Source organism: Sinocyclocheilus anshuiensis, unplaced genomic scaffold (assembly GCF_001515605.1).
Source record: "Sinocyclocheilus anshuiensis isolate Anshui unplaced genomic scaffold, SAMN03320099.WGS_v1.1 scaffold524, whole genome shotgun sequence".
In the NCBI taxonomy this organism is placed as follows: Eukaryota; Metazoa; Chordata; class Actinopteri; order Cypriniformes; family Cyprinidae; genus Sinocyclocheilus; species Sinocyclocheilus anshuiensis.
In genome coordinates this window covers 1,938,846-1,951,827 of record NW_015555703.1, presented here as the reverse complement: position 1 = coordinate 1,951,827, position 12,982 = coordinate 1,938,846, and the positions used below count along the sequence as shown (strand labels likewise).

The window sequence follows — 12,982 nt, the reverse complement described above, 5'->3', positions numbered from 1 at the left end:
CCATATGACCCCTTTAAGCTTCAAAAACACTATTTAAATAAGAATCCTGCATGTTCGGTGTGTGTCTGTGAATGAATGGCTCAGATGTGCGGTTTTGTTTTCTACACACATACTGAAGAGCGCGAGACGCTTGCGGTGTGTTCAACTTCTGCCGCCTCAATATATGAATATATGAACATAATCTCTAGAACTGCACTTCATGAGCACTTTATTGTTTCTTTTGAGAAAAACTATCGTCATATATACAGACAGAAACTTAAAGGACTTCACAGCAACCCATCAAAATAAAAGTTGGGTTTAACTTGAAGAAACTGTGACAGAAATTAATGTAATGATAGTACTACTACTAATATGCATGTTCGGTGTGTGTCTGTGAATGAATGGCTCAGATGTGCGGTTTTGTTTTCTACACACATACTGAAGAGCGTGAGACGCTTGCGGTGTGTTCAACTTCTGCCGCCTCAATGTACGAATATATGAACAATCTCTAGAACTGCACTTCATGAGCACTTTATTGTTTCTTTTGAGAAAAACTATCGTCATATATACAGACAGAAACTTAAAGGACTTCACAGCAACCCATCAAAATAAAAGTTGGGTTTAACTTGAAGAAACTGTGACAGAAATTAATGTAATGATAGTACTACTACTAATAATAAAATTATTATTAAAACATTATTTTTAAAGGAATACTTACCAGAAAAACATTGAGTGACTTTCCTGAGGTAAATGTAACATTGCATGACATCTTGTTTAGCTGTTTCATTGATGTCTTTCAACACTGATTGAGCAATTACGTAAGACATAAGACATTTCAGTAAGTTTTACTTTTTCTTTCAGCACACTTTCTGATGTTCATTAATGTTTATTTGGTGTAACTAGTAAAGATGAAGAGATCCGTTCACGTGCCACTTGAACTGTTGTGGCTACAGCGATCTGTCACGCCGCATTAAAGAGGGTAAAAACACATTTATTGTTTGTATTTCATTATAAAGTTGACATAATTTGAAAGCTCAAAGATTATTGCGATTATTGGCTCTCAGTTGTGCTACAAATAATGCTTAATGAAGCTTACGCATCAACAGAAAACAGACAAGATCTCTGATCTTGAGATTTAAGAATTAAGATTAAAAATGATAAATTCATATTGTTAATCCAGCACTAGCTTCCACACAGCTGACATGTTTACCTGTTGTAGCTTATCCGCGATGTGTGAACAAAAGACACTGACGCAGTCAAAATGAGCCATCGCTAATTAAATGTCAGGGATTTCAGCCCTCCAGAACAGTTTCAGCCAAAATTGAAAATTGCTTCCAAAATTTTGGTGCATCAGTAAAAAATACACAATAAAAAAAATTACATTTATTAAAGGGATGGAAAAAATACTATGGAATTCAATGGCTACCAGCAACATTCTTCAAAATATCTTCTTTTGTGTTCAACAGAAGAAAGAAACTCGTACAGGTTTGGAACAACTTAACGTTGAGTAAATGATGACAGAATTTTCATTTTGGGTGAACTATGCCTTTAGCTATAAATTATGTATAGTATTCCAACCACAAACTCCAAAGCAGTGAATAAACGGTAATGCATTATCTATGGCTTTATAAAAAGATCTCTTTAAAATGGCTGTGAATTAAATGGCACAAGTTATAAATAAAATGAAATGCCTTTCAGTTAAACACAGCATTTGTAAAGACCTAAGCCGTGTGTTTGCTCTCACAAGGAGCAAATAGAACGAGTAGAGGTTCTTTTATTTTATTCATCTGAAGCTGCTCTTACCTGTCTTTTCCATGTGTATCTCCTCACCTGTCCCCGTATCCGCCTCTAATACTTCCTGTTACAGTGATAGTTCGAGATATGAAATGTCTAATGAAGCTGCAGTGTTCAGGGAGTCTAGAACTGCATGCACCTCAGGGCAACTGGCCCATCAAACCCATTTTGTGCTTGGGAAGCTCATGACAGTTTCTTGCGGTGCGCTGGGGCTGATTCTTTCCCCTGGTTGGCCTCCTCTGCCATGGGGCTGCTCTGAGCGACCGGCATCAGGATTTCCAGCTTATGTTATATTTTCCTCTGACTTTACATTCCTGGAGGAATGTGTCAGAAATTATATTTTTTCAGCAACATTTCCTAACTGCAAAACTGACCTAATTCTGATTTTGTGGCACTGAAACTACTTTTGAAAATTATTTTCTCAATCAGGTTAACCTCTATAATAACTTTAATATTTATTTGATAAAAAATTATTAAAAACCATGTACCTAACATAGTAGATGGGAAATTAATATACTCCTTGACAATAGGTCATTGGACAGGTAACAGAATTTTGTGGATATGAGTTAAATGAAATATTTTTTTATTTGAAAGAAAATTAAATTGAAACTCAATCTGTTTTTCAAAGCTATTTAGTTTGTAAAAGTACATTTAATACAGATAATCTATATAGCATTTATTTGAACTCAATTAAAAAATGGCAAAAACTGTAATTTAAGGGACATGAAGGCAATTTTAAACAAACTAAAAAACAGGGTGCACAAAATATGTGTTTGAGGTTATAGTATGTATTCGCGTAATGCATAAAATATAATTATCATGAATGGGCATGAAATGGACCATAAATTATAGAATGACTTTCAAAAAAGCAAGCATTACTGAATATGTTAATGTGAGCAGGATGTCACTTGAACACTGAGTGTTTGAGGGTTTCACTCTCTGTGTTTGAGTACAGTGCAGTAAGCGCACTGTTCCTATTGATATCAAGGATGAGTATTTGATGTACTGTAAACTCTACTGTGTAGATGCCAGACTCACCATCGCTTGGCTGACAGTAATCTGTTTTTTTCTCACACACACGCAAAGTGAGAAAGCGAGAGAGTCTTACATACCACATAGAACTGACGCTCTACAAAATGAATGAATTAGTGTGGAATTATTCATTCAAAAGTTGTTTGAGTAACATTAAAGAAATAGTTGAGATTTGTCATCATTTACTTACCCTCATGTCATTTCAACCCATAAGACTACATTTTTAATGAAACCTCTAAGTCCAGGAGGTAACCGAAATTTAAAAGATCCAAAAAGGTCATAAAGGCATTGTTAAATGAACTCACATGAATTTAATTGGTTTAATCCAAGTCTTGTGAAGAGATAGATAATCTTTATATGATAAACAGATTTAAAGGGATAGTTCACCTTCAGTTGTTGGTCCCCATTGACTTGCATTTTTTCCATAATGGGACCAGCAACTAAAGGCGAACTATCCCTTTAATTTAGGCTTTATTTACATCTATACACTGATCAACAGGCATACATATAACGCATCACATATGGTAAACACAGAAGCCTATGTGTGTGCGTTGTGCGGATTCTTATGGATTTATTTAAAATTGAATGCATAAATCCAATTCATGGTTCTCACATGACGCCACACCTTTATAGCAGCGTCCATCTGGAGGCAAATCAAGGTTTTCCTCTGCTGCCTGCCTGTTAATCTTACCAGGTTTGTACTGAAGATAATGATATTAAAAGACCAAACTCAATATATACTTAACTGGTGATGCATATATTCAGGCGAACAAATGTGCCCGAAATATGAACGCAGTGCGCTCACTTGCATGTTAAGAATTTTCCCATAGAAAACACAAAAGAAGATATTTTGAAGAACGCTGGCAACCAAACGACAGACAGTAGCCATTGACTTCCATAGTTTTTATTCCATATGGAAGTCAGTGGCCACCGTCAGTTTGTTCACATATCTTTGTTTTTCTCCTTTTGAGAGGTGATCTATATTCTTGGCTTGAAACAGATTGACAAGCCTGTGCCACAGTTTTATGGTTGTTTTGACCCGTGCCAGTCACGTGACCTGAAAACTGTAGATATTAACAGGCGTCCTGACTCCTGACACGCGTTTAGGTTGAGGATGAATAGTAATGATCTTTGGAGATGAGCTCTCAGGGCTCTGAACATGATAGTGTTGTTTTTGCCCTTCAGAAGCTGTCGCTGATCAGTGAATTGCTCACCCCTCCCTCCAGCATCCTGCAGCCGCCCTACCCAGCCGGACGCTCCTTCATCGAATCTGCTGGCCGCGCCGTTCTCAAGCCCTCCGGCCTCCGCTCACTCTAGCCGCTGTGTGTGACGCTGTGTTCGTTGTGAAAGCGAAACTACTTTGTTTGGCCTTCCAGCACACCTCGCTTTTCAGATCGATGAGCTTTTTAAAAATCGACGCGTTTTAGAAAGGCGGGGCATAGAGGAGAAACAATAATGTACAGTATGTGGAAAATAATGTGTTTTTTTTAACCTTAAACCGCATAAACACATTTAATTAAACCAAATACACAAAATAATGTTATTTTTTAGCAACGTCATATGATCCCTTTAATATATTTAGCATTTTTATGCACACCATAGTTTGAATGTGTTAAAGGGGTCAGGGAAATTGAGAGGTTGTTCTTCTGTTGAACACAAAAGAAGATATTTTGAAGAATGTTGCAAACCGTTGATGTTAGCCATTGACTTCCATGGGCGGGGGGGGATCAATGGCTACCGTCAACTATTTGGTACCAACATTCTTAAAAATATCTTCTTTTGTGTTCAACAGAAGAAAAAAAACTCCCACAGGTTTGGAACAACTTGAGGATATATAAATGATGACTGAATTAAAGACAGTCCTAACATAATGGCTATGTTTATACAAACGGCTTCTGTTTCAGAGAAAGGGGACGACTAGATAATCTTTTGTAGCTCAACAAGTCTTTCTCCTTATACTTCTTAGACCAGGCCTACACCACACAACAGATCTGGATTAGTGGTTTAGTTGTCCCATATGTCACATGTCACTTCTGGAAAAGCCTTACTTGGTCGTTTCATTCTGTTTTATTTCATGATTCATATAAAAACTCCACTGTGTACTGTATTAGGTTGTAATACTAATCTAAGACAGTTTGTATATTGAAACCGATTGAAATGACAAAGGGTGGCACTTCCTTTACACCTCTCACTAGCAGATTGGTTTCCTCGCCCTGAGGTTGTGTTAACTAATCAAAGACTTCCAGGCTTTCTCATGCTTTATGTCACGTAATTACTAGAGAAACTCCCTTCTGTGGTTTTGTTGGTTCTTGCTCGAGTAGTTGGAGATTGAGAGGTGAGTAAGGCTGTGTCTTAATTTCAAGAAAGCAAAGAACAGTATTGGATTTTCATGGAGACAGGTCCTGCCAGACTGCCAAGAACAAACTCTGAGGTTCTATCAGGTCTGTATTTGATGCATCAAAAACACATCCGGGTGATTTCACATGCCTTCTGTGCTTGCGTTCTTGAGGATTAGAATTGATCTTCTGTGGATGGTGATGGTGTTGAATGAGTACACAAGGATGCAAGATTGCATAAGAACGCATGTTTGAGTCTCAGCTGTGATGCTGTCACCAGCACATGTGCAGCAAAGCACAGCTAATGCATGGAATCTATTTGAGACTGTTGAAGTGGTTTAGGCGTGATTTCGATGGCAGGTAGGTGAAGCGAAATAGTTTCTTTCTATTCTTAAGAGAAGATTGTTTCAAAATCTTTTATCATCCACTTTCAAACTAGGTTTTTACAGTTTCTTGTGAGTTCTGCTTGTCAGTATGAAACTGCCAGTTTCTCTTCCATTGCATTTAGCATCCTGTGTGAACATCCCATAATGCAGCACTTACAGTTTCTCACTTAATACAGTCCTAAACAGCACTCCTAGTATTATATTTTTTAACATTTAGTAGTCAACTTAAAGATGTAGGCTACTTATCTAGTAGGGCTGGGCGATATAGCCAAAAAAATTATCACGCTAAAATATTTTCATACCATTCGATATTGATAGTTTTCATGATAAATTTCAAATCTTTATTTATTTCCAGTTTAAAGGCAGATTTTTGCACCTAAGTGAAAGTTGTAGAAACCAGACCGTTAATTGTGGTTTTAAACTACTCTTTGTGGTCAGAACATGACAAGCACTTCACATTTTTGAATAGCTTGTTTGCAATCATGTGATTCTGATGACGCGTGAAATTCAGATGGAGGGCAGGAAGTGAAAAGCAGAATGGATATGATGGAGGAAAGTCCATACTGTAATGGTTTAGACACTCTTACACGAGAAAGGTATAAACAGAAAATCACAACATATGTTGGACGCGATCCTAATGTTATGAAGAGGAGGGATTTCAACTAAATTGAAATACTTGCCTGCCATCGAGGCGGTGGTTATAGGCTAAGCAACTAAACAAGCTATTTCGAAAGTGAATCCCGCATTTATATGAGGGATGTGGGTAGTGCTGGGCGGTATACCAGTTCATACCGAATAGCATTCAGTTGGCCGCACCGCAGCCGACTCGTCAATAAATGAGTACAAAACAGTGTTTCCTAGCACCTGTCGCTTACTGATCATTTGGAATTATAAATATGAGCGTAGTTCGTCTGTTAATATCACATGCACTTTTTTGTTTGTTGTTTTTTTTAGTTTGTTACTCAGACGCAGGCAGTGCGCTGCATGAGACAAAAAAGTAATATAGACACTCTTTAGTGTAGATGCATGTTGATTTTATCAGACGATGCCGCGATTATAAATGAGAGTGACTCCTGGTTAACATTAAAAGGGGTCGTGTTTAGTCACTATTTAGTGTGGTATTTTTTGACAATATTCACTCATCATGACAGTAAAATAGGGCATTCTAAGTCAATATACTGCAGTATTTCCTCTCTCAATCAGTAGAAAATATGGTTAACACCCGGTCATGCATGAAAAAAAAATACCGTCATGTACCGTGAAACCGGTATAATTTTGAAAAATACCGTGATATCAATTTTTGGTCATACCGCCCAGCACTAGATGTGGGATATATGTCACTCCTGAAACTGTGCTGCATGCACAGGGTATGTGGCCGTTGGTCCTGTTACCAGCACGTAAAAAAAAACGTTTATTCAGATTCTGAATTGATTATAGCTTAGAAAGCGAGCAAATAGCGCTTCCATATAATCACTAAAAAGCTTTCAATCACTTCAATTTATCGCAATCTCACAATGTTCCGTTATAATCAGTGAAGCTCTCTCTGAAAAATGTCAGAATTTTTGCTGCTATGCATTACTGCAGTACTGTGCTGTTGTGGCACCGTTAGCTGGTATTCGTGTAACACTGTTGTGGCTGGTTGGCAGGGCTTTGCTCTGTGCAGTCGTTAATAACTGGTCTCAGTTCCTTCCTTCAATGTTCCTGTGTTCCTCATCTGCTTGGACATGCAGGATCTCCTCTGGCAGACCATCACAACCGTGTTTGGTATGTCTTTCAACTCAAAGGCCATGAACGCCCTTATTTCAGCACTGATTAGTTCACCGTTTTCAAAAATGTGAAGGACGTGGTAAGCTGTGGAGTGGAGGAGAATGACACAGCAATGGCTTCTGCTCCAGTCAGTTTTATTTCAGTTTGATTAAGCCAAAATCATCAATGGTTCTCACAAATACATGCATGCAATAAAATAAATGTGTGCAGTTTTAAATATGTATTTTTCTTACAAAAACTGACTTTTTTCATCCCCCCCTGGAGCCGTGTGGAGCACTTTTTTTATGATGGATGGATGCACTTTATAGGACTTCTATTGGACTATTGAATATCAACACCCATTCACTGCCATTATAACGCTTGGAAGAGCCAGGACATTTTTGACATTAAAGGGGTCATGAACTGAGAAATCAAAATTCCCTTGATCTTTTGAGATATAAGAGGTCACTGTACTATAAAAACATCCTGTAAGTAAATTCACTCAGTAAACTGTAACGGTTCCAGAAGCCAACGTCCCATTTATTTTCTCCATATGGTAATTTTTTTACGATAACCTACAAGCTTTTAGTATCTGTCGTTTTTAATTTATCATTTGCATGGAACTTGGAATTCTTGCCTTACAAATTAAAGTTTGTAATGTAATAATTAATATAATCAAATCACAGTTTGAATAGGTTTATTTTTCTTGTTGCTAAGAACACACTACAAAGTTTCATATCGGTTTGAGGCAGGTAATTTTGTTACAGCATGAAAACATTTTTAAAAATTTACCTGAAAGAGGGTGAAAAGAGTTACATTTAAATGAGGTTTGATTCGATTTGAGGATGTAGTTCTATTCAGTCATTTATTAGATGCTTTTATCCAAAGGACTTACAAATGAGGAGCATCACATGCATTTTATCATAGAGGAGCTGAGAAATATTTATAGTACTTCTAGTTAAGTGTAAGCTAGCACAGTGGTTCTTCAGGCAAAGTATCGCTCACAAACCACATAATCACCACATCTCTTTAAACGCAAGCAAGGACATACATCAACACAACCATACACCTAATTTAATGATCAAATTACTATCAATAATAACCCAGTACTTCAGATATGTAATGCTTCCAACACACATACACAGTAGTAACATTTTGAAGTTTCCTAATCCAAAATGCATTATTTTGCAAACCATTTTTCTAAAAAAAAAAAAAAAAAAAAAAAAGTGGCCCAACCATTTTTTTAAAAAAAAAAAAAAAAAAAAAAAGTGGCCCAATCTCAGATCTTGTGATCTGCGTAGACACAAATTGTAGCCAAATTTTTGGAGAGGTGTGCGCTGTAGCTACACAGAAGTGTAAATTTCCCTTTAGTGACTAGATGCTGTGATCTCTCGTGGTTTCCTCACCAAAAGCTAATGCTGAATCTTTAATATAAGCTTCACCTTTTTGTCACTGATGGAACAGAGAGTTCATTGATGGAGATCCCACTTCTATTTTTCACAGACAGGCCCTTTTGAGAGGTCATTTTGGTTTCTCTTGGGTGTGAGGAGGCAATGGGAAACGAGAGGCGCTGCCCTCAGGACACTGGCACTTCACTGCACAGACATTATGTGGTTGAGTCTGTGTATGTTAAGGTCTCTGCACACTGAGTCCGAAATTTTCGTATTCGAAATCCTAAAAATTCGTCACGCACAGAAACCTTGCACACTGAGTCTGATGCGTATTAATTAATCCGTTGCGAAAAAATTCGCAAAACAGCACTAAATGGAGTCTTCAAGCAGTGAGGATGATTTTGTTGTCTTCTCGCTTCTTAAAAAGAGAAAAAGAGAGGAAATATTGGGTCCATCCAATACTGAGATATAGAGAGGAAGGAGAGTTCCCCCTCAGGAGCAGCGATACTAGAGCCACATATTAAAAAGACCACCAATTTCTGTGAATGCCGGACGAAAATTTCGGAGGCAGTGTGTAAACGTGATTGACGTAACGTGAGGTCGTATTTATTTTTTAACGTGCGAAAATTTCGGACGAAATTTTTGGACTCCGTGTGCAATGACCTTAAGGGTCTTATCAAACTCTACACTGAATAATGAATTTTGAGCAGATTTCTTCTGCTCACTGACTCATGTGCTCAATGCTGTATTGTAAGCGACGGGAGTAAATATGGTGCTGTAATCAGCACTTTTCAAGATGAGTTATCTTGATTACACGTACACATGGGACGGTCTGAAAACAGCCACTTTTAATTGGGTACCGAATTGAGTCAATTGTATTACCGGTATACTGTATTACAATTTCAGTATTTTGCTGATTTTGACAACACTAGTCAAATCTGTAATTGCTGAGATTACTAGAGACATTTAAAAAAGAATGGAAACTGTTTGTTTTTACTCTGTATTATGGCCTTGGATTTAGAAACTGTTCATGCTTTTCTTCTGATATTCTATTTAAAGACCTGCTGTTTTCTGTTCCTTTTGTTTTTTCAGACTTTAAGCAACGTCTCAATCGCCGCTCAAGGGTGTTAATTAGAAATAAGGCCTTCTTCACTTTCTGACTCTGGTCTTGGCTGTATTTTCCTCCACTTTGTCGGGAGCTTGTTTGGCCACATTCTTAAAATAGCGTTCTGACGTGTACAGTCCCGCTGCGGAATGCGACTGTGGCCGTCCAGAAATCTCTGTGGCAGGATGTTATGCAAACATACATTACTGAATGGGGACGTTTGTTATTATCTCCGAGTTCGTTCGTACAGAGTTTGGAAAGTTGGGAAAACGATTGCTTTTAAGAGTTACAATTTCAAGACTTAAAATGTGCTTGCATTTTAAATATGGTCCTTGAAAAGGGTTAATTTTTATTTTTATTAGTGGAATTATTATTATTACACCTAGTGAAAAGAAAAATAATCACATTGCGCAATCACATTGTGATACATTACCAATCTGCACATCCTGTTTTCATCAACAGTTTAATGAAGCATTGAATTGTTCATGTCACCGTTTTAATAACAGCTGGTAATAAGAGGAGATTTATAAGCTATGGCTATGTCGAGGAGGAACAACACAGAATGCAAAAAAGACATTAATCAAGGATTAACAGGATTAATCGAAATAAAACCAAAATCGCAGTATGGCTTAGTGTTATCAAATCACAAAGGCTGCGATTTAATTGAAGAAATATATGCGCTGTTCATACATGTGATCAGGTGTTTGTAGCTTTTCAGAGTGACTCACAGTAAATGCTGCTCCACACAAACTCCATCCTAAACTTGTGATGAAAATTCTGTCGTCATTTACTCACCCTCAAGTTGTTCCAGACATGTATGACTTCTTCCAGCTGTTGACCACGAAAGATGATATTTTGAAGATTGTTGGTAACCAAACAGTTGATGGTAGCTATTGACTTACGATGCATGGGGAAAAATACTATGGACGTCAGTGGCTACCAACATTCTTCAAAATATCATGTTTGGTGTTCAGTAGAAGAAAGAAACTCAAGCAGGTTTGGAACTACTTGAGGATGAGTAAATGATGACAGAATTTTCATTTTTGGGTGAACCATTCCTTCCTGGTTTTCTGATTAACTTTGAAAATGAAGAAATTAAGTCATAAATAATGTAATCTAAAATAATACAATTATTATTATTATTATATATTTTTTTCTCATTAGATTTTTGTAATAGTATTTATTTATTTAGCCATATTAATATATAATCACTAAATGTTGGTCACATTGTTTAGGCCTACAAACAAGCACAGCAAACCTGGATTTTTTTTTCTTCTGTCCATTTGCAGTTTTTTTATCGGAAAAGCACTACATTGATCCCTACAGTCTGAGAAACTGAATAAATAAATGTGGGGTTGGGGGGGGGGGGTCTTTTGCAATTTCCCAAACATGTCTGGGGGGACACATGTGGTTAGTTTATGAAAATTTTTATGAAAAAATGTTAGTTTATGAACTATTTGTTTCCTAGTTTGTAAAAGTGATGACTAATGAGTATATGTAGCACATCTACTGGTCAGAACAAACAAAATTCACATTTCATTGAAGTAATATTTGTGTTTTTTCTTATTTCCAGGACAGTCTGGATGCTCTGGTGTATGACCTTGATTTTCCAGCCCTGAGGAAAAACAAAAGCATCGATAACTTCTTAAATAGATGTGAGTATTTTGTCTGGAACTCATTCAGAATTACATGATAAAGAGTTTCAAGCTGCTTTGCTGTGAATGGGATTGGTTTTGGGTCACTACTTTCAGTCAGACAACATTTTGTCTGTCCAAGTATTCACTTAACAAAAGGGCTTTTGGCATTGCATAGTGGAGATGCACGTCATATTCTCTCTCTCAGTGGAGGCGTATCATGTAGGAATGCACCGAATGTTCGGCAACCGAAATTATAAGGTTGCCTTTGCCGAATAAGCAAAAAGACAGAATAAATTGTACCAAACAATGATGTGACGCAATCAAATACCAACCAGAGTAGAGTGAGAGCTGCGCACTCTTTATAATGCAACAATCATGTCAGCAGTGTGGAAGCATTTAAAACTGTCCAAGAAAGACGCAAAAATCATTACAAGCACCGACAGCGAGAGACTGTTTAGTACTGCAGAGCATTTCTTCGATGAGAAGAGGAAGGGGTGATTGTAGCTGGTTACTGTATGATGATTGAAATCGTGAAATGGCCGTAAACTAGGGATGCACCGAATATTCGGCAACCGAAATTATTTGGCCGAAAATAGCAAAAAAATCTTATATATTATATTTCGCCGAATAAGCGAAAAGGCCGAATAATATGTACCGAACAATGACTAACGCGATCAAATAGAGGCACGCACTAATGCAGCAAACATGTCGACAGTGTGAAAGTATTTAAAACTATCAGAGAAAGACACGAGCGCGAAGCACGGACAGCGAGAGACTGTTTAGTGCTGCGTCAAGTCTCCGATGAGAAGAAGAGGTGGCTAATGCTGGTGGTTAGGTTGCTGTATGATGATTGAAATCGCGAAATTACCTTTAAACGATTAGTAAATAAACTGCAGAATGTTATATTTTCTAAAGCACGCACAAATTGTATGTAATGAGAAGAAGAGGTGGCTAATGCTGGTGGTTAGGTTACTGTATGATGATTGAAATCGCGAAATTACCTTTAAACGATTAGTAAATAAACTGCAGAATGTTATATTTTCTAAAGCACGCACAAATTGTATGTATTCTGACAGCGCTGCACGAACGTTCAAAGTCCAAAGCGCGAGGAAAATCTGCACTGAACTTGTTAGCCTACTTGTCAGTTGCTCAGTAACATTTTTGTGAATTTTTTTAAAAGGCATGTGACAATGTGATACGTGCGACAAACATCTTCCCAAATTCGTAATGAGAATCATTTATAAATCTGCATGCTGTTTTCCACGAAAAGAAGCACTGAGATCTTCTTGCGGGTTTATGCCAAAATAAAAGCCGAGAAAAAGCAACAACTCCATCGACATAAATGATAGTATTGTAATTTTACTGTCGTTATGTAAAATAAAATTAAAAAGTAAGACAATAATAATGATAATAATAATTACCCTACAACAGCTCTATTAATACATTTATTATAACATTCACACATAGTGTTCAAATTGGGATCTGTAATAATATATTCTAATTAGGGATGGAACGATTACCGGTTTCACGATAAATCACGATAAAATGCCCTGACGGTTAGTATTATCGTTTAAAA

General features: G+C 37.1%; 1 protein-coding gene across 3 annotated transcripts in view; it reads left to right on the top strand.

Annotated features, from left to right (window-relative positions):
- rock1 (Rho-associated, coiled-coil containing protein kinase 1) overlaps positions 1-12,982 on the top strand; it is a 69,315-nt gene that overhangs the window by 7,299 nt on the left and 49,034 nt on the right. For all 3 annotated transcript variants that reach the window (XR_001632236.1, XM_016464601.1, XM_016464600.1), the window contains exon 2: positions 11,343-11,424. Coding sequence is in view for 2 of the 3 variants with exons in the window: in XM_016464601.1 (XP_016320087.1) it covers positions 11,343-11,424 (82 nt within the window). In the remaining variant the exon portion in view is untranslated. The remainder of the gene's footprint in view (positions 1-11,342; positions 11,425-12,982) is intronic.